Source organism: Hypomesus nipponensis, chromosome 22, assembly GCF_054491055.1.
Source record: "Hypomesus nipponensis isolate SF chromosome 22, ASM5449105v1, whole genome shotgun sequence".
Taxonomy (NCBI): Eukaryota; Metazoa; Chordata; class Actinopteri; order Osmeriformes; family Osmeridae; genus Hypomesus; species Hypomesus nipponensis.
Window position 1 is genome coordinate 8,045,695 of NC_140382.1, and position 22,090 is coordinate 8,067,784.

At 49.7% G+C, this 22,090-nt stretch overlaps 1 protein-coding gene across 1 annotated transcript; it reads right to left on the minus strand.

Moving 5' to 3' along the window:
* Nucleotides 1-314: 314 nt before the first annotated feature.
* On the minus strand, nucleotides 315-20,310 carry rai14 (retinoic acid induced 14). Its single transcript, XM_084687595.1, is given in 21 exon segments — nucleotides 315-1,012; nucleotides 1,139-1,204; nucleotides 1,412-1,564; nucleotides 1,850-2,555; nucleotides 2,958-3,451; nucleotides 3,454-3,633; nucleotides 3,636-3,782; nucleotides 4,061-4,162; nucleotides 4,720-4,866; nucleotides 5,003-5,092; nucleotides 5,517-5,597; nucleotides 6,419-6,444; nucleotides 7,224-7,408; nucleotides 7,499-7,605; nucleotides 9,739-9,809; nucleotides 9,913-9,970; nucleotides 10,106-10,170; nucleotides 10,363-10,451; nucleotides 11,015-11,145; nucleotides 19,327-19,404; nucleotides 20,051-20,310. Coding segments are annotated over 20 exon segments (3,021 nt in total). The 5' UTR covers nucleotides 19,363-19,404; nucleotides 20,051-20,310; the 3' UTR covers nucleotides 315-925.
* Between the last annotated feature and the right edge of the window lie 1,780 nt (nucleotides 20,311-22,090).

The window sequence follows — 22,090 nt, forward strand, 5'->3', positions numbered from 1 at the left end:
GGACAGGGTCAGGTCCTAAGTGTTCCACACTCAGACTAGGTCTATCAAAACTCCAACACAAGGCATGCACATGGAGGAGCCCTGGGTTAGAAGGGCAGACTAGTTCAGTTCAGTCAAAAACTATGGGTGAAAAGAGACCAATACAGCTCTCAAATACAAACACGAGCAAAAGTACATAATGACATTCACAATAACAAAATCTTGTGGCGTGTGGGGGGGAGGGCACAACATTGCAGAAAATAGAGCAATGAAACCTCTTCATGTTTCACCTCTGAAATAGTACAGTATCTTGGGAGAAAACATGGATCATACGCTTGAATAAAATACTTTTTTATAAATGTTTGTGCTTATAGGAAAATATAGGATAGATATTTTGTAAAAACAGCATGCAAATCATGTTCCTCCCTGGTGTGTCGAGGTGACTGGTCACACAGCAGGGGGTTCGTCTGGTTGGATGACGCACATCGATAGCAACAACAACAACATGGCCACTCTGTCTGTGACACCTGTTCCACCCCGTCTGGTAGGAAACGTCCCCCACCTTTTCCCAGGTTTTGTGATTGGCTGAGAGTCTCATCGACGGTTGCTGCGCATGGTGCCATTGGTATTATCACTTCAGGAGGTGGTGGTGAGACAGTGCCTTTGTACTGATTGGTTGAGATAGTGTCAAGATACTAGTGATTGGTTAAGAAAATGGTGGGAAACAGTTTCAGTAGAAAAAGGACATAATTTGCTAAAATCCTGATATGTTATTAGATTGTGTGAGACTGTTGATTGGTAAAGATGCAGGACGTCCCCTGGTCTATGATTGGCTGACAGCTTGGCAGTAGGGTTGATGATTGGTTGGCTGCTCTGTTTGGCGTCCAGTCTTAGCAGCTGCCCTTGGGTGGAGGGCAGGATGTTGGGATGACTGAGGATGAGGATTTCAGCAGCTGCCCTTGGTCTGCACTGGCATCTTGCACATCATCAGGATCTGCTTTAGAGCCTTTTGCACGTCCTCATCCATCTGACCCTGAAGAACACAGACACATCAGTAGATGGATTGAGGAGTGCAGGAATAGATGATAGATGGATGAGTATATGGACGGGTAGAGGACGGATACATGAGGGATGGATGGAAGCTCGATGGAGGACGTACCTGGACTGCATATAAGAGGTGCATTCTGTAGACTGACACAATCTCATGGTGCTGCTTCTTCGACTCCTAAACATACAGCAACAGGTTAGTCAACCCACAATCACTGCCAGGTAAAACAGCAGTTAGCTCCTAGTCGCGCTGACGGCTAGCTGCTAGCCTATTCATGATGATAATAGTAGCCCCCACCCCTAGCTGTTAGCATGTTCATGAGGATAACAATAGGACATCAAAACTAGCTGTTAGCATGTTTATGATGATTATAACAGCACTCACAGCTAGCTGGTACTGGAGCTGTTTAACCTGCTGCTGCACCGTCTCCAACTGTTGGTTCTGCTGTCTCTTGGGGGAGCTCGAGCTATAGGACAGCTGTGATAGGCTGTTTAAGGCGTCCTTCAGCTTCCCCACCTCTCTTGACAGGTCATCAATCTGGGAAACAGAAAATCGTTTTCGATTTATGATGATTAATTTATCCATATTTTTGATTCAATGACTGATTGTACACATACAGCAGAGCCAGATGTCCACCCACATTTACATTACATGTATTCATTTAGCAGACGCTTTTATCCAAAGCGAGCTTTACAAAAGTGCATAGGTCACTGATCATAACAACGGGTGCGTAGCTAAAATATGAAGCATACATTGTGAAAAATCAAATAAGTGCCAATGGGAAGAACCATATGAGCATGCAGTTAAACAAGTTCCACCCACCCTCTTGTTCTTCTCTCTCTCTGAGCTGACATGGTTCTCAACCAGGTTCTTCAGCTGAGACACACCATCCTGGGCCTCTGCCAGCCTGGAGCTCAGGACCTGCACCTCCTTCTCCCTGGCCAGGAGCAGCTCCCGCTGCCCCTCCTTCTCCTCCCTCGCCTCCCGGGCCTCCTGCCACGCGGCGGCCGCCTCCAGGGCCATCTCATCCTGCTTGCGCAGGGCCCCCTGGAGGAGCTGCGTCACACGGCCCACCTCGCCCTCCAGGCCCTGCCTCATCTGCTGGTGTTCCAGCCGAGACACCGTGTCGTCAGGGGTGACGTCCTTCTCCACGGTGAGGCGGTTCTGCAACGCGTCTACCTGCAAGGCCCTCTGGGACAGCTGCTGCCTCAGCGAGTCCGACTGGGCCTCCAGCTCTTTGATGGCGTTGCCTAGCGATGCCACCACCTGGGTATGGTCTGCCAGTGACACAGTGCTTTGTGCTTGTAGTTCGGCTTCCTGTGTAAGGATTGTGATCTCTTGCTGGGCAGCAGTGCTCTTCTTCTCTGCCTCGGCCAGGGAGGCCAGCAGTTCGTCCACCTTGCTCCTGAGCGCCTCCTGCAGGTCCTCCTGGTCACGGGGGGCCACTCTCTCAGCCTCAGCCCCGGCCTGGCTGGCTCTGACCTCCTCCAGCTGGCTGCGTGTGGAGCTCAGCTCACTCTTGGTCTCACTGGGAAGCAGGGAGGGACACAAAGTTGACATGGCTGAGCATTAGGGTGGCTCCCCATAACTCGTGAAGAGACTCACCAGGGATAAGCCCACCTGTAGGGCTGGGGTTGAGGGTTAGGTCTACTTGTAGGGCTGGGGTTGAGGGTTAGGTCTACTTGTAGGGCTGGGGTTGAGGGTTAGGTCTACCTGTAGGGCTGGGGTTGAGGGCTAGGTCTACCTGTAGGGCTGGGGTTGAGGGTTAGGTCTACCTGTAGGGCTGGGGTTGAGGGTTAAGTCTGCCTGTAGGGCTGGGGTTGAGGGTTAGGTCTACCTGTAGGGCTGGGGTTGAGGGTTAGGTCTACCTGTAGGGCTGGGGTTGAGGGTTAGGTCTACCTGTAGGGCTGGGGTTGAGGGTTAGGTCTACCTGTATGAGTGTGACAGCTCCAACAGACGAAGCTGCAGGCCAGAGATCACATTGTTCAGCTCAGTCTTCATCTGCTCAAAGTCCCTGGCCGCCGCCTCCACAGGAACGGTCCCCCTCAGCGCTTCCTGTAACATCTGGATCTCCTCCTGCGCCTCCCTGTACTGCTCGCCTGGCCCCGCCTCCAACGCCTCCTTCAGCCCCGCCTCCAACTCTCTGATTTGCCCCTTCGCCCGCTCTCCCGCAGCAGCGGATTGGTCCAGCTGAGCCTTCATTTTTGTCACTTCTTGTTCCAGGCAAGCCTTCTGCCTCTTGATCTCTTCCTGCCTCTCATCTCCATCTCCATCTCCTCTTCCCAGCTGTGCCCTCAGCTCCTCCAGCTCCTCCCGGGTCTGGTGGTATCTCTCCTGGGTCTCCGTCAGCTTGGCCTGCAGCTCCGCCAGGCTCCCCAGCACCTCTTCCTCTCGACCCCTCCCCCTCTCCTCCTCCTCCTCCTCCTCCCCCTTCCCCTCCCCCTCTCCTCCTCGGGCTGCAGCAGGGCCTGGAGGGAGCGGTTCTCCTGGCGGCTCTCCAGCAGCTTGGTCTGGACGCTCTGCAACGTCTGCCTCAGCAGCCGGATCTCCTCCTCCTGGCCCCCTCGCTCTCCCTCCTCCTCCTCCTCCTCTTCCGCTCCCCTCTCCTTCCGGCCTTCCTGTCTTCCCTGGGGGGCGGGGCCTGTGTGGCAAGGGGCGGGTCAAAGCCCTCGTGGGTGGAATGGAAGGAGGAGTTGGAGGCCATGCTGCTGGGCCGAGACGCCTCCTGCTCCTCGCCGGCCTGGGGCGAGCGCTTCTAAAGGGAGGGAGGGAGGGAGGGAGGGAGGGAGGGAGGGAGGGAGGGAGGGAGGGAGGGAGGGAGGGAGGGAGGGAGGGAGGGAGGGAGGGAGGGAGGGAGGGAGGGAGGGAGGGAGGGAGGGAGGGAGGGAGGGAGGGAGGGAGGGAGGGAGGGAGGGAGGGAGGGAGGGAGGGAGGGAGGGTACACGGAGAGAAAGAGAGATGGACACGTTAAGCCCTGGAGAGTGACGGGAGGATGGCCTGTTGACCCCTATTATGGTCTGGTCGTCATGGTACCTTGATGATCTGTGCCAGCTGCTGGTTCTCCAGGGACAAAGCAGTGATCCGAGCCTGCAGGTTCTGGACCAGTGCTGAGGCTGCTGATCCACTGACCTCCACCTTCACACACACACACACACACACACACACACACACACACACACACACGTTAGAATCACATTAAGTAAAGCCCATCAATATCAGAGGAGGGCCTAGTGGAAGGAGCTACAAGGATGAATCTCAAGGTGTCCTCATCCACTCTGCATGTTCACACTCGCCCTTAGGAAAGCCCTGCATAGCACTGAGTGTTTCTGAGACACACACACAGACACAAACACGCACACACAGACACACACACACACACACACACAAACACCCTTCAAAGCTGCCAGGTGCACACGGCTGCAGAGAATGGTTTTCAGGACTTTAACCAACTGTTTACTGACATGTCAGAGCATGCTGAGAACTACAGAAGCAACTAGCACCTCTCTGTTCCACCACAAAGACAACATCCCAAAAGAGAGGGGGGGGGGGGGCAAAAGAGGGGAGAGACTCGGTAGAAAAACAAAAGAAGTCTTGGAACTGGGCTTAATATTCTAACCTCTAGGTTATGCTGTGCTCACCTGGGTCCTGGTGTGTGTGTGTGTTATTATTCAGCCCTATCCAGCAATGCTCACCTGGGCGTGGGTGTCTTCAGGTGCCCCAGCCTGGTCCAGGATCTGCTTGAGGTCCTCAATGGTCTCCAGCAGCATGCTCTTCTCCTCCTGAAGTCTGGCCACATCTCCTCTCAGGGCCATGCCCACAGCCTTCAGCTCCTCCTCCTCCTGGGGGAGCAGGAGGGAGGTTAGGGGAGGGGAGAATACGGGAAAAACGAGAGAAAAACAAGTATGGTAGACAGACAGACAGGTGTTTGAACACAGGAGCTGGGTCTCTGGTCAGACAGACAGGTGAGCTGCCTACCTGGTAGTTGAATCTCTTAGAGGCACTACTCTTGGAGGACACTGGCGTTTGGGAGGGGGTCAGGTAGGGGGGGGAGGCCAGGCCAGGGGTCTGACACACATACAGACACAACAGGTTAGTGAACAGTGTCCAACACTGGGCCATAGAGAGGCCATCACACAACAGGCAGACAGACAGGCAGACAGACAGGCAGACAGACAGACAGACACACTGACAGACAGACATGCAGAGACACACTCAGATTCACAAACAGGTCAGTGCTAAGGCAAAAGTCATACAGGCCAGCAAGCAGACAGACTGACAAATTCACCCAAAGAGACAGAAAATGAAAATACCAATAGAGGCAAACACAGATAGGACAGGTATGCAGAAAGACAGACAGGTGAGCAGAGACAGACAGGTGGGAAGACAGACAGGTGAATAGACACGTGAGCAGACAGACAGACAGACAGACAGGGGAATTGGCAGACAGGTGGGAAGACAGACCGGTGAGCAGACAGACAGGTGCGTTTACCTGCAGAGGACTAATAGGAGGTGGGGGTGCTTTTCGTTTTTTTGGTGTGCTTCCGTCATCACTTAGCCTAGCTTGACCATGCTGCGGAGTGGGTGGGGGCAGGTGGGGGAGGAGGGGGGGGGCAGGTGGGGGAGGGCCATGTGGGGGAGGAGGGGGGGGCAGGTGGGGGAGGAGGGGGGGGGGCAGGTGGGGGAGGGCCATGTGGGGGAGGAGGGGGGGGGCAGGTGGGGGAGGAGGGGGGGGGCAGGTGGGGGAGGGCCATGTGGGGGAGGAGGGGGGGGGGCAGGTGGGGGAGGAGGGGGGGGGCAGGTGGGGGAGGGCCATGTGGGGGAGGAGGGGGGGGGGCAGGTGGGGGAGGAGGGGGGGGGCAGGTGGGGGAGGGCCATGTGGGGGAGGAGGGGGGGGGGCAGGTGGGGGAGGAGGGGGGGGGCAGGTGGGGGAGGGCCATGTGGGGGAGGAGGGGGGGGGGGGGCATGTGGGGGAGGAGGGGGGGGGGGGGCAGGTGGGGGAGGAGGGGGGGGGGCAGGTGGGGGAGCAGCAGGAGACAGAAGAAGATAGATGGGCAGATCAGAAGCTTTAGTCAGGTTAGTCAGAGAGGTTTGTCCTCCGGAAGGTCAGTGATGGCATTTCAAAAGACTAAAGCACAGCAGACATTAATATCCCATCCAAGCAGAAACATAAAGCCTTTCAAAGGTGCTTTTATTCAGTCGTTACAATTCAGGTGGTATTACTCAATCAAAACTACAGTTAATGTGGAATTACTGGATGAATACAATATTGTATTCGTTGTTAGTAAATCCACTTAAGCAGTTAAGGTAACATTTGACACAGATATTGGTGGCTGCAGACCTGAATGGGTGTGTGCGTGGGGGGGGGGGATTATGGGTGGGCACGTGTCTTACCTGGGGGGTCAGAGGGGACTTATTATCTGTAAGGAAGAGGACATGAAAGGAGGAGAGAGAAAAAGGAGAAAAGAGAACCATTAGAATGACAAGATTTCACAACTAAACTGAACTTAAAAAGGTAGGGCCAGACTCTAGAGGGCGTTCTAGAACTGAGCTGGAATCAGACAGAACATCATCCACCTCTAGGGTGCAGTGTTCAGCTAATTCAGCTCTTCAACACCCTCAGATGGGACATGTAGAGAGAGGGTAGGAGAGAAGGGGGAGAAAGGTTGTCTCATCAAAGCGATTTCTAAACTCTGGCTCTGGCTCTTCATCCCACTATCTCTCTCTCTCTCCCTCTCTATCTCTCCCTCTCTCTATCTCTCTCACCTTCTTCTCTCTACCAGTGTGCTCAAATTAGACTGTTCTCTAGTTGCCATACCATCTCGCTGTCCAATCTCACTCCAACTCTAAATAAGCTTGTCTCGTTTTGTGTGGTTCACAGTGTAAAGGCCGTTCACACGGACGACGAGAACTAGAACTATAAATATATTGTTTTAAGAATTGCTTGATATTGAGAAAGAATAGGTCCACACCACAACGACAACTATACAGTGGAACAAAATCTTTGGGATCACTTTCAAAAAAATCCAAATTTTCCAGCTGATTAACTCAGAATCCATCCAAATTTAAAGCGCTCGCCTATTTCAAATGGCAGATGACTTAGTGGAGAAGCTAATCGCCCACGTTGGTGTAGATGCAAACATAGTTATCGTCATGGTTATGGTCCTTGGTGTGAACAGGCCTGTCGTGTGTTTCTCACCTGGTTGAGAGTGCGTGTGCAGGGCAGCAGTGAGCAGAGCTTTAACATGGCTGCTCCCAGACAGCTTGGCGTAGTGCATGACATCATGACCCAGTGAGTCGACAGCACGCAGGTCCGCCCCTCTCTGGACCAGAACCTCTACGGCCGAACCACTGCTGGACTCACTAGCCAGCATCACTGCTGTCCTGTGAGGCACACACACACACAGCATGATTGTCACCATCATCGATTACCACCGTCGAGTGTTTGTGCACGCGAGTCTGACGAATCCCTACCTGCCGTTGTGGTCACACGTGTTGATGTCGGCCCCCCAGTCCAGCAGGACGCTGCACACGTCAGCATGAGCATGTCTGGCTGACAGCAGCAAGGGACTGAGACCCTCCTGCACGCACACACACACACACGTTCGACAGCAATGTCAGAGACCACTAACGAGCACTCCAGAGAGAGGGAGATGAGAGATAGAGAGGGATAGGGAGAAAGTGTGGGGGGGGGGGGAGACAATGAGGAAGGAAAAAGAGTGCTTTCCTGTGCAGGGCACTTACACCTCGGGAGACTACATCCTAACAAATGATCCAGCACAACGAACTATAGGGGACACATTACCAATGCTGAGAGGTAGTTCCAAACAATGATATGAGATGGAAAACGAAACGCTACAGGAATACATTTGTTCCTGTGGCAATTGAGGTTTTAAATAATAATAAGAGGAGAGATGTTTTAGTGTGCAATAGCTAGAAGGGATATGCATGTGTTTGGTGCAGCCTGTCATGATGTTATTAACTGGTACATTTGTTGTGAATTGTTGTGTCTTGTATGTGTTTTTTCTGGACAACAAAATTATATTTATCTGTAAAACAATTTTACCTACGGGTACCAAATAAAGCGACCTTGACAACGTCTAACTTCAAAAACAAACATGTCTCTTCTGCCCTTTAAGCTCATGACCTCTATACTTGCCCTCTGCTTGATTCAGCAGCACACAACAGCAATTTATAGGACTTAACAGAATTGTTAGAATTGTATTTTTTTATGCATCTTAAAGAAACCAATTAGTAAACATTTAGTTGAAGGAACTTTCTATGGATTACTGTAAAAGTGTTTATATAAACTTTGGTCTATCCCACCCACCCCCACCCCCCCTCGTAAAACTGAGGAAGAACTTTGAAACCTTGTGACAACGGCAAAGAAAAAAAAACCTAGCTGATAATGGAGTTGCAGCGTCTTCACCAGTTAGAAGTCGTTTCCCAGTTTATGTTCTAGCTGCAATACTTTGTGCTGCATCCTCTGTGTTAGTACAGAACCATCATGTAATCTGCATCATTTGTGACTTGCTGGTCAATGTTGCCTGTTGGGCCTATGACATGGGCAGAAGAGAGTCTCTCCTGAACTAGAGAACAATCAAAATGCCAGATATCGTCTCAATGATATGGGATATGGGATCCAAAGGTTGTGCAGTTAGTCCTGCAGTAAAGCAGGAAGCCTGGTCCCCCTACTCACACCTCCGGGTACAGGAAGTGACACGCTGTTTTAATAGAACCCTCCATGTCCTAAAAAGGCATGGTTGTATCACCACGGTGACAGATTCAACCCCAGGCCCGTGGCACATTCCAGCAGTTACCCAGCTACAGACCATAATAACCCAGCAGTCGCCATGGTGACGTGATGATGGACAGGTGAGAGCAGGCTAGACTGAGTACAGCGTCTGTGTGGTAAGAGCTCTGGCAAGGGTGTGAGATGGCTGTTCCTGGTGAAACAGCCGTGGTCACCAGTACTGACGCCAACAGAGGGTGTGGACCAATGAAGAACACAAGCACACACAGATGCACACACCATAACATACAGATCTGCTACATGGTCTGGAAGGGCTTGTGTACATGCTTTGACTGCCTGGGCTCCTCGGTGTTCCAGCAGACAAACACCCACAGGGTTGCTGAGGAACCAGAGCCCTGTCTGTTTGGGGGCTTTCGTGTGGTGTGTCATTTCCCAGTGGTTTCCTAGCCTCGCAGTATGAAGAACTCACAGAGTAGATGAGGACAGTGGAGATGAAAAAGGAATGGGGAAGACGTTAATAGAGAAGGGGTGGGGTGGGGGGAGTGAGGAGACAGACAGACAGACAGACAGACAGACAGACAGACAGACAGACAGACGTTCAAACACAGCCAGTAACCAACCACACTGTGAAACTCCTCCCAGACATTCATGTATATATTTATATAGCCCTTGGCTGCACTTAATTCCACTGGTAAAAACAAAGGCATCACATTCACAAGCATGTGAATGTGCTACTGTGTGTGTGTGTGTGTGTGTGTGTGTGTGTGTGTGTTTGCGTGTGTGTAAAACAGAAAGACCACAGGTATGGATTGACGTCCTAAAAGCCTCCATTCCCACAACATAACACGCATATCGACTCGAACGTGAGCACACAGACAAGCCCGCAGACACACACACACACACATTCTCACAGACGGAAAGGTAGGGCACGGGCACATTCCATCAGTAATGTAGCACATACAGCATCTTGTAGACTGACAGGGCTCTTGTATTCACACAACAGCAGGGCAATTGGAGCACTCCCACTGGCAGCTGAGGGCAAAGGAAAAGGTCAGTGAGTCTGTGCCTACAGGACACAGACACACACAGACACGCACTGTGGAACAACACTCAGGGTCCTCGTCACTGCTCTTACCTGCGTGATGGAGGGGAGTTCTTCCTGAGGCGTCCACAGTATCGACTGCACATTTACTCTGCAACACACATGCACACACACTTCATTAGCCCACAGGGAGACCTCACCTTTGCGTCTGGAATTATTACAGTCAGTCAATTCAGGTCCACGCACCCCCCCCCCCCCCTCACCCACACACACACACTGCCTCTACCTGGACCAGCTTCTTGGCACACTCCTGATGGTTGTGTTTGGCAGCTAGGTGTAGAGCACTCAGACCTGCAGCAGAAACCTGGTTACATATAGCCCTGCTCGGGCTACACACAAGACTACAGCAGACTACCTACTAGCCTAATGTTGAAAGAAGCACCACAGATGATAATGCTTCACCTAAACACCAAGACAAGTCAGCCGTGGACTAGGCTACTGGTGGTGCATTGTGGGTGATGTAGTGGCAGGGGTGGTTCAGACCTGAGGCATCTGTGATGGACAGGTCTGCTCCATGGGCCAGGAGGGCAGACAGACACTCAATCTGGCCCCGTGTCACAGCAACATGGAGGCTGGAGACGACAACCACAACATCAACAACACTGTGTGTGCTTAGATATATGTTTGTGTGTATGTAACACAGCATGCATGTATATGTGTGTGTGTGTGTGTGTGTGTGCGTGCGCCCGTAAGGACCAGGGAGTCTATGTAGGTCAGTGGTGTCGTGTTTCAGCAGTCAAAGAGGTCAAACATTAACAATGTCCAGAGAGAGAAGAGAGAGAGAGAGACCAGAGAGAGAGAGAGAGAGACCAGAGACCGGAGAGAGACCAGAGAGACCAGAGAGAGAGAGACCAGAGAGAGAGAGAGAGAGACCAGAGAGACCAGAGAGAGAGACCAGAGAGAGAGAGAGAGAGACCAGAGAGACCAGAGAAAGAGAGACCAGAGAGACCGGAGAGAGACCAGAGAGACCAGAGAGAGAGAGCAAGAGAGAGAGAGAGACCAGAGAGAGAGAGAGAGCAATCGACAGAGGACTTCAACTGGCCTCCCACTCATGTTAACAGACATGGTGCCGGGTAACCCACTAGTGTTTCTGTGGAAGACAGAGGAGGCGTTAACTCTCACTGTCAATACTCACGCTGACTTGCCCTCACTGTCCAGCTTGACAGCGCTAGCCCCCTTCTTGGCCAGCAAGGCGGCGACTTTGTCCACCTCCCCGTGTTCCACTGCCGCCAGCAGGCGCTCGTCATTCTTATTCCACTCATGGGCCTGGGAGGGGGAGGGGCAAACAGGGTGAGGAGGGGATGGAGAGAATGAGACAGAGAGATGGGGATGGGGGAGGAGATGGGTAGAGGAGAGATAAAGGCAGGGCAAAGAGAGGGTGGGGGTGGGATAAAGGGAACAAAGAGCCCAAGGAGAGAGAAAAGGAGAGAAAATAAAAGTCATTTAAAGTTGTGTTCCTTTCGGGGCTTTCCAGCTATGACAGGAGCTTCTTAGTGGTAATACACTCCATCCATCTCCCAGTGTTGCAAGGGCGTCTTGTACTCCTACATGCATCTCCACATTAAGTGGTTTCCATGGGAGACGGGAGCCATGTGCCTGATGTTCCAAGCGGCAAGTTTCACACACTAACACACATTGTCATCCTCCAAACAAAAGGACGGGCGGAACCTGATCCACTCAGGAACACAGACCTCCGTCGTCATGGTCCATGGTCACGGTAATGACTTGTGGCATCAAGGTTTACCTACAGACAATCTCGAGCCCAGCCTCAGGCTACAATAAGCTCGTCCCTCGTGTGGAAGAAGGGATTCATATTTCAGAGAGAATACTTCCTCGTCCCGAGGGAGCGATTACAGTCCATTTCTTGACCTCGTTAGAAACCCCCACCAATAAAGGCTTGTGTGCAGATAGTGATGTATGCCTGAGACACACAGTGGAGACTCCCAACGTGCTGGTGCTCCTGTGCTGTAAGCTCCTGCTGCAGCAGCCGACAAGCCTGCCTGCCGTGCTGCAGCACACAGCATTAGGATACTGTGGAGTGTGGACGTGCACCTGGTGACCTCCGGGACACGCGCGCACACTCTCTCTCCCACACACACACACACACACACACAGGCCAGAGAAAGTAGATGAGTAAGGTGTGAGAGGTTGATGTGTGACTATGTTTGGCAGGCAGGGTAATAGGACTCTGCAGAGTGGTGGTTTGGAGCCTGGAATAGCCAGACCACTGATACCAGCACTCCGGCACACTGAGAGGTTAGCGCAAAGTTAGAAATATCAAGTGACTTTATTACAGATAGACAGAAAGAGAGAGGGATTGAGCAGATAGAGGTAAGAGAGAGGAAGAGAGGTTAAAGAGAAAAATAAGTTAGAGAGAGAGAGATGGAAAGAAGAGAGAGGAGAGACAGAGAGGTTAGAGAGAAAGAGAACTTGAAAGAGAGAGAGTTGGTGAGAGACAGATTAGTGAGGCAGGCTTGGGATGACGGGTGCACGTGTTGACAGGGAGAGTGTTGAGTAAACAGGGATTAGAGATTAGCAGACACAGAGCCCAAAGAACAGCAGCCTCATATGTTAGCGGCCCACAATGCAAGAGCTAGCTAACGTACACAAGCTCGCCCCGCTAGCGAGCTAGCGCAAAGACAACGGTAGCACTGGGAGGTAGGCTAACGCTAACCCCATAGGAGGCACTATACAGCTATGTCCTTTACCACAGCTGAGCCTGGCTGACAGGCAGGACGTTAAGAGTTGTATTACTGGACAGGTTCAAATGGAGCGGAATGCTATGTTGCTCTCGTTTCTAGGAGACTGTGGAGAAGGACGGCGTGGGACTCGACCCGACAGCTCTGGTCATTGTGTGATGGAGCGAGAGCTTGACGGAGACAGCCGAGCTGATGAGATATTAGCTTCCTGATGAGGAGGCTACGGTAGGATCCTGGTCCCTGGTCTCTCTCCCCCTGGTGTTTCTCCCCTGAGGATTTGTACCAGCTCTGGGTCCAAACAGGAAGAAATCGGTGTTATCTAGCAGGCTGTGCGCCCTAATGAGTGTGAGGGTAGAGACAGACGGGGCACAAACACACTCCACCCTGCTGACTACATAAACACAAAGGCCTTATCTGAAACTAGCCTTCCTCCAGGGAAAAGGAAGGAGGGAGAGAGGAGAGGGAAAGAGAGGGGGAGAGAGATAGCTAAGGAAGGGGCTGGTTAGCGGAGAGCGAGAGAAAGACATGGGGGGGTCTACAGTCTATATTTTGTTATGATGTGTTTTCACAAAACCAGAATCAATTCAAATATCCTCTGTGATATGGTTCAGGACTGAGTCATGATGAAACTATGGTGTAACAGCTATCAACAGCCTAATGGGATGTTATCGTTCGAAATCTCGAATCTCAGCCCCTTTCAACTTCCATTTTAAAAAGCAACTAAATCAGCAAAAGGCTTGGAGAAGAGGGACCATAAAGAAAACAGATATGAATCACCGGGACTCTCATAGGTTGCCAGACTTGTGTCTGTGCGTTTCGTGTCTGCCTCGCATTTCTAACCAAGAAACAAGCACACACACACACACACACACACACACAGAGAAAGAGAGAGCTCCTCTTCCTTGACCAACACAATGTCGACGGCGTCTGCTTTGTTTAAATCGCTTTCACTGGGAACCAGATCCCCAATGATGCAGTATGCATGTGTGTTGCAAGAGACAGAGACAGACAGACAGACAGACAGACAGACATGAATCCAGGCAGAGAGAAAGGAAGGCAGACACACAGAAAATGAGGCACTAGAGGTGGAGAGGGGTGCAGTGAGACAAGCAGGGAGGCAGAGATAAAGGGAGGGATGCACAGAGACAGACAGACAGACAGACAGACAGACAGACAGACATGACAGTGCATTCATCAACTCACTTTTGGTGGAATGAGAAACGGAGTGGTCCAGATAACCACTACAGGCTATTTCCCCCGGACAACAACACACTGCACACCTAATTGCTTTGGCTCAATAAATAGATTCATTCTGCACAAGGTTGTGACAATGGGAAAGAAAGTTGAATGGGCTAGTGTGTGTGTGTGTGTGTGTACATGTTACAATACATACACACTGCTCACACTAGTACACAAACACATATATACCTTTCACTGGTCTCTTATCTATTAACTCAAATTGATATGCAGGTTTAAATAAAAAGAACACACTCTACCCAGCAACAGCTGAATGCGCTTAGGTCTTCTCCAGTTGACTCTTGTTTACCCAGACTCTTGAGACATCCCATAATAAGGAGTTGCAGGGTTCCAGTCACACCATGTGGTTTATATCAGAGATAGACTGGTATGCTACGACACAACACCACCAGAACAACACAACAGTACCCAACAACAAGTCCAGCCCCAGCAGGAGCTATCAGACTGTGGTCTCAAGTGTCTCTCCGTGTCCCTGGCTCTTTCCTGGTTCTTCTTAAGTACCACAAGAAAGATGCTTAACGGCACTTAAGAAAGATGTGCTGGATCAGATGTTAGAGTATTGCCTCCAGGAACACAATGATACTTATTGAGGGACTCACTGCACTTGTTCTTAACTGATTTAACTGCTTGTACTCACTGTGAATGATATTACTGTTGCTTGCTTCCTCCAGCTACACTCGAGCACTTTAGAGGATCATGTTCTTTAATTGTTATTTGTTTAACTACATGTTGTTCTGGTTCCACCCATTGGCACTTATTTGCTTTTCACAATGTATGCTTCATGTTTTGGCTACCCACAATGTTTTTGGGGCTATCTCATTGTTTGTGATCATTGACCTATGCACTTTTTGTAAAGCTTTCTCTTGTAAAGCTCTCTGCTAAATGACTAAATGTAATGTAAAACTGAGAGCTACACAGTCTAGACCTTTCATATTATCAGGGCTTGGAGCAGGAGGGGCGTAAGTGACATTAGGCAAAAATGATTTAGTTTTATATATATCATTTTAAAAAGGTCTTGATGAGCTCTATCAACATGGTAAAAGAATGTGGTCTATCGTTTTTACTGTTGTAATAAAGACTGAAGACATAAAGGCGTCGGTGAAAACCTTCAACAGAGTTCATCTAGCACATAAACTATAACTTCTCTCTACAAATTATACACAACTCTAACAGCGTATCTGTGTTTCCTATAATGAGGAATTATTCCTGTAATAATGTGAGTTTCAGAAGGAGAGAGGGTGGACATAAGGGTCCTGTAATTCACTGACAAAATATTCCGTTTAATTAGGGTTTTGCATTGCTAATTTGCTACAGTCAGCTAACTTAATTGACATATTAGCTAACGAGCCACATTTACATGTTAGCTAACAAGTCATATTTACATGTCCAGCGTTAATTAGTCAAAAGTTCTTTGAACAGTGTCTGGTGTGCCGATGGGAACAGATGGGTCCAGATGCAGAGTACAGCGTGAGGTCTGATGCCTTCATTATAAATAACTTACGTTTTACACATCCTCTTACACAAATAGCATTTCCTGGTCTATAAATACACAACAGTGCTGATGACCCCAAGGGGAGGAGTATGTCGAAGAATGCCAGCAAGGAAAACACATATTCCTCTCCCTCTCACACACACACACACACATGGAGAACTACAGAACATAATCCACATAAGTCCTGGGAGGAGAGGAGCAGAGTTGGAGCTGTAGGCTGACCTTAGGACTGGACTTCCTGCTCTGCTTCCTGGGCAGGCCTGCCCTGTCATAACTGAGCCTGGTTGAACTGGACAGACCGACAGCACCCTGCAACCAGGCTGCTGCCTGTCCAGCTGGGCTTCCTCTGCTTTACTACACCAGGCTATCCAACTAACCTGTACCAGAACACACCAGATCAGGCCAGGCCAAACAAAATTAGACCAGACATGGCCAGAAAAGAGCAGATTAAATGAGGCCAGGCCTAGTAGGGGGTGGAGGTGGTGGAGGTAAGATGCCATCACTGCAGATGAACATGCAGTGACTTCTCAGACAGCACTCATCACAACCTCCTCCAGTGAAATCCTCTTAAACCAAGTCGTGATTACAGTACTATAAATGTCAAGATACGGTAAAATGCAGTCTTAGCCTGGTGATCATAGAGATACAGTAACACATTAACATAGAACTCAGGCCAGTGATCATTTGAGATACAGATGGCTTTAATAGCTATCTGCCTGTGTTGGATTGGGAGGTCCCCCCAAGAGCAACCCCCAATATTAATCTCTGCCTGATGTTGCTGGTTTACGCCCCCCCCCCCCACCCCCCTCCCGACACACAGACACTCCACCGCACCCTGCCCCCAACAATCAATCTGTAACAGGGCAGACAGCCAGCAAGTTGAAGGAAAGGGATGGAGAGAGACTGAGAGGGAGAGAGGGAGAAAGAAAGAGATGCCAGCAAGATATCAGAGAGAGACGGTAAAGAGAAAGACAGTGTTATGCATGTGTGTGTGTGTGTGTGGGGGGGGGGGGGGGGGGGGGTCTCTGTAAACTATTAAGACAGCTGTGTGTTTGGGAAGAGAAGGGGGGATAATCCAGCACACACACGAATCAGGACACACAGTCTGCAGTCTGGGGGGTTGCGTGTGTGTGTGATGGAACATGCCCAGTATAATCCGTCTGATCTCAGATGGGTAGCAGGGCATGTGTAGAATTATAGAACAGAACAATAGAAACACAGGCACTAGAAGCAGAGTAGACCGAAGACAGGGACTGGATTACTGTATTGGTGAGTGCAGGGCAGATCATGTAAGCAGGGTTCTGATTGGTGAATGCAAGGCAGACAACATAGGATGGTTTCTGATTGGTGTTTGCAAGGCAGCCAGTGTAAGCTGTTTTCTGGGAATGTGCTTGGCTAGTGGCCACAGACACACTAGGGAGACTGTAGCACCAACTCTCTATCCTCTCTCTCTCTCTCTTCTCCTGTGGTCCACGCCATTTCTCCCTCCTCTCGCACCACACACACAGACTCACACACACACACAGAATAATTCTCCTTCTGTAAATGAACAAACGTGCACAGTTGCAGCAGTTACCTGCTGTTGATCCCCTACAACAATAAGAACATTGAACATCCTGCTCTGAGCCCAGTTGGCATGTCCCTTTTCACACTCATTCTTAACGGGAGAACTCAACCAAATCTACATCGAAAATCTCTGGAGATCCCTCATTGAATTGCTCCTCCCAATGTTTCTTCCATTTTTCTCCCTGACCTTTCCTGGTTGCTTTTTCTTGTCCTTCTTGAAGGTTTATTATCTGTTTTTTTCTGATATGATTTCAAATCTGGTCTAAACCCGCCATGCCTGCATCTGACACTGTCAATACAGCCACAGCCATAAATGAGCCGGTTCTATCTGAGTCCTGCCAGCAGGTCAAGCTCCTATTTGTGCCTCCTGCAGCAGGCCAATGAGACCATAAATAACAGGGTTGTAATGGGTTCTAATCCCATCTGAGCATACACCTTAGAGGCCAGTCTGGTGGCCTCTAAAGTGTTTAGCACAACATCGCAGGTTCCAGTACAATAACCTATAGGCCACTGTGTCTGAGCTGAAGAGTATTTGCATTTGTACAAACACACACAGTCGATAGGCATGTTTGAACACTCTTCATGGAGCCAGTGCTTGCTTATTGGCTGACTGGCTTGCTGGCTGGGTGGCTGCACTGTGCTGGCTGTCAGGCTGGTTTTCCAGTGAAGTCCTGAGGGGATTCATGTCTGGGCTGCCAAACACCATGACACTGAGTGAAGGCAGGAGGTATGGGAACAGGGATGGTGAGATGGCTGTAGGAGAGTGAGTATGGCACAGTGGACATATCGCCAACGTGCTGGTATAGAATCTCTCTGTGAAACTCAAACTCATCCTCTGGTGTGTGCTTGAAATACCTGTGGTGGATCCTGCTCTATGTGGGAGTCAGATGGATGAGCGGTTAGGGAATCGGGCTGTTCCTCAGAAGGTTGCTGGTTCGATTCCTGGCCATGCCGGATGATGTTGTGCCCTTGGGCAAGGCACTTCACCCTACTTGCCTCAGGGGGAATGTCCCTGTACTTACTGTAAGTGGCTCCGGATGAGAGCGTCTGCTAAATGTAAATGTCAGACTGCTAACATCACAGTCCTCCCGGCTCACACAACTCAACCACCCTTACAGTACAAGGCTGCTGGGCCAACGTCTGACTTCATCAAACTATTTATACTGGCATTCCAAGTCTCTCCTCGCCTTAAAGAATGAGACCCTGGCGAAGGGGGTGAATTCCAGCTCCATGACCACTGACACACAGACTTAAAATAGATTCAGGAGGATATTTTCTCTCAGCGGATCTTGATTATTTGATAAAAAGCCCTGTGTAGTATGAGGCTGGAAGCATGCACCCCCCACCCCAAACACACACATTGTAGACCGGGAAGCCGATTGACAGACTCTATGAAACATGCCCACCATGGTCAATATCTAAAATGACACACACAAGGCCTGTATTGATCAGCCAATAGGAGTCAGGGTCGAGGCTGGAGGGTCTCAATGTACAGGACATCCGGCCAAGCCCCCCCCCCACCCGACACACACACACACAGACACAAGGACAGGTCATGTGCTCTTGTGCTTTGCTACAACTAGTAGGACAGAGTTAAACACTGAAATGAGTGTGTGTGTGTGTGTGTATATGAGTCAGCTTTCTAAAGACAAGGATAGCGTTTCTAGGCAACCCTCACTTTAAGAACTCCCACATAATATGTTGCCTCTGTCTGTATTTCCGTAATAAGATACTGTTAGAGTATAGCTGTACTGTGTACAAGAAACTCCTCTAACATTACTACTGCTGTCATTACATCATCATCATCATTACACTATGGCTCATCATTACATTCTACATAATCATCGTTACACTCCCAATACAGTCTTCATCTTACTCATTATGACATTCTTCATCATCCTCATTCATTCTTCCTCATCCTCCTTTCACTTTGACCTTTTATCATTATGATCCAACTCTTCCTCCTCCTCACCCCCAACAGCAGCTGTATGATTATGGCCAGTCACCACTGCAAGCGCGTCATTTCCTGTGGTAGGTCTGCCCGCCTTGCAGGCGTGTCACTTCCTGTGGTAAGTCTGCCTGCCTGACCTGACTTCCAACATGTACAGTCCCTCCCATCCAGTATGATTCCCAGACAGCCCAACTTCTGTCTGTATGACTCAACAAAAGCAAGTCACAGATCCCATACTGTAGAATGACAGTCTATTTGTCAGTAAGCTCTGCTTTCGGTAGGGAATAAATGAAGCAATCAATGAATGAATGTCACCTGTACACAGTAGCCCTCCAACATCCCCATCATCACTACAACAAACATCCCACCACAATCAAATGCAATACCCAAATTCTAAAATTAAACCATCTCCCTGATACACACACAAACACACGTACACACGTACACACAAACTAACAACAAACTCAGTAAAAGTCCCTTACATCACTCTTTCTGAACTTGGCTTTGAGGCTCTTCATGGTTGGCCTGGTCCATGCAGTCTTCCAGAGGTCGAGGAGAGCCTGGGGAACAGACCAGAAGAGTCAGCACTACATTAGTAAACCCTGAATGGAGACTTACCCAGACCACAGAGCAAGATAGTGATGGCCCAGATACAGGGACCTGGGTTATTAGTCGAGAGCATAATTATTCATATGTATAGGTTAAGTCGGGGGGGATGGATATCGTTGTTCTACTTCATCATATCATTTTATTTCCATCGCGCTACAAAAATGCTCGAAAAAGAAACCTGCTAAGGCCAACACAATCGAAAAGCAGTTCTTGGATTACTACTTCTTCGTGACGGGGACTGTTACCGCCGAGAAGGTTATACTCCTGCACAGTTCTACTAACCCTGACATTGTCATTAATAAAGAAACATGAACTCTGCTCGGAACTACAGACGAGTTGTTCGAAAATTACAGCCATGGACGCCAAAGAAAGACATCAGTTAACTGTGGGTGATAGTGTGTGCTACATGATTATCGCCGTTTAACAATGCACGGTTGTCGCAGCGGTCGGCTGCTTTCAAATCACTCCGTTCTTGTCATTGCTGGGATCCTGAGAGTAAAATATCTGGTATATTGATACGGCTCACTGTAACAATAGCGCCAATCAACCAAAATTGCCGACATGAAGTTTGTGAATACAAAGGCATTGTACACTTACCCCTTACAAAGTTGGACTCAAAGAGAAATATGCTGAGCTTGATTGATACCAAACCGTGTTGGCGGAATTAACCGCCGTTACTGAAAGCTTGTGCAAGTACCAATGAATAGAAACGGAGTGGTTACAGATAAACTCCAGTATCTCGTATCCTAGTGGCCTGGCCCGGCCTGAATACATTAAAAGTTGGGCTATTCAAGTGCCTGTCGCTCGCTCGGGAACTCGGGAGCTCGCTCCCGGATTGTTTCCCTTGTTGAAAGGATGACGTCATTCCTCCACTGCTCCCGTGATCGCTCTCTCTCCGTTCATGTTGTGTGTACTCTAAAAGAACATTTCGCTCAAATCACATAACTAATTGATGTTGCATGAATACATTGAAGCTTGGCTGTATCTGGTTCCCATATGCGTCCCAGTGAAGTTTCAGGCCTGTGACGACTTTCGCGTTATGTCTGAGTCTGACACAATCATCAACAACACTATCATCACAGTAATTGCCACAGATATATCCAGATCCTAATACGTGGTACAGTTCTCCATCTCATTAAGGAACATTTATGAGAAGTCAGTTTATTATCATTTAATGAAGCAGTATGTGTCTGCAGCAGCAGCAGCTGTGTTGTTACTTCATAACACCTTTTGGCAAAGTCACCCTCTGCAAGCTCCGACCTGTGTGTTTCTGTGACTGGAGCTGGGGTGGTGGTTAAGGCTGGGGCTGGAAGTTATGACTAAGGTTGGGGCTGGGGCTGGAGGTTGTGACTAAGGCTGGGGCTGGGGCTGGGGCTGGGGCTGGAGGTTGTGACTAAGGCTGGGGCTTGGACTGGAGGTTGTGACTAAGGCTGGGGCTGGGGCTGGGGCTGGGGCTGGGGCTGGTGGCTAGAGTTGAAGACTGGGCCTGGAGACTTGGACTGGAGGCTGAAGGTTAATTCCACTTGGGCTGGGGCTGGTGCTGAAAGTTAGATGTCAGATGCTGTAGCTGAGATTAAGACTAAAGCTGGAGGCTGAGGCTGGAACACATCGCTGTGAAATTGGCTGTGTGAAATTCAGATGAATCATGGTGGTAACACCCTGGTCACACAGAGTCCTCTGACATGTCTGTCTGGAAGAAGAGACTGCAGAACACCACTAATAACGGGGTATCTTCACCAGAACACACATTGTGAAGAGGGTGTATACTGATGGACGGTAAGCCTTGCATTAGCAGCATACCTCTAATACCTCAGGTGAGATGTTGAATTCAAGATGTTCAAAAATCTCATTTAGGACAAGATGTTTCTCAACATCAGCATGGATGGATGTATTAAGAAATACACGTGAAAGAACGTGTTAGATAAGGGCTCTTTCATGGATGATTACTGCATAAATAGGAAGCTAGCATAGTCTTATGCTCGTGTGTAGCCTCATGGTCCAGGGTGAAAGAGGCTAGTGTGCCATAATGCAACCTAATGGTCCTGGGTGGAGTAGGCGAGTATGCTTGTATGTATACTCAGGTTATATGATGGGGCAGGCTAGTGTGCTAGTATGCAACCTCCTAGTGCAGGTTGGATGCTCCAGCAGAGAGCTGTGAATGGGATACAGCTTGACTGGCGGAGGCTACAAGCTGCAGTGGGCAGGGAGTTTGTCCCAGGCTGCCTCCTTGAATCGTCTCTTTCATGATGTAAGAGGAAGGCAACACTGCTGGTTGAGGTCTTAACACAGACATTCTTCTCCCCCAGGCAGAACAACCTGGGAGAATTTTTCTATTTCACTGTGCAACTGTTCACAGATAGCTCTAATCATCTATTCTCCACAGTAGACCATCAGCAAATGGAGCACTGCTGCTTGATGTCATTCAGAGTGAGTGAGTCTTTGTGGACCAGTAGAGGGCGCCAGTTGTTCTCATACAGTACATTGTCCCTGTGTGTGTGTGTTTGTGCGGCAAGATTTTTGATTCTGTACAGACTAAGTGCTACTTCTGTGACCCGTATAGCCCGTGCAGTACTGTTAGTGGGGGTGTTTAAGATTGAGGCATCCCTCAGGGCTGAGTGTTGTGATGAGGGGCTGTCT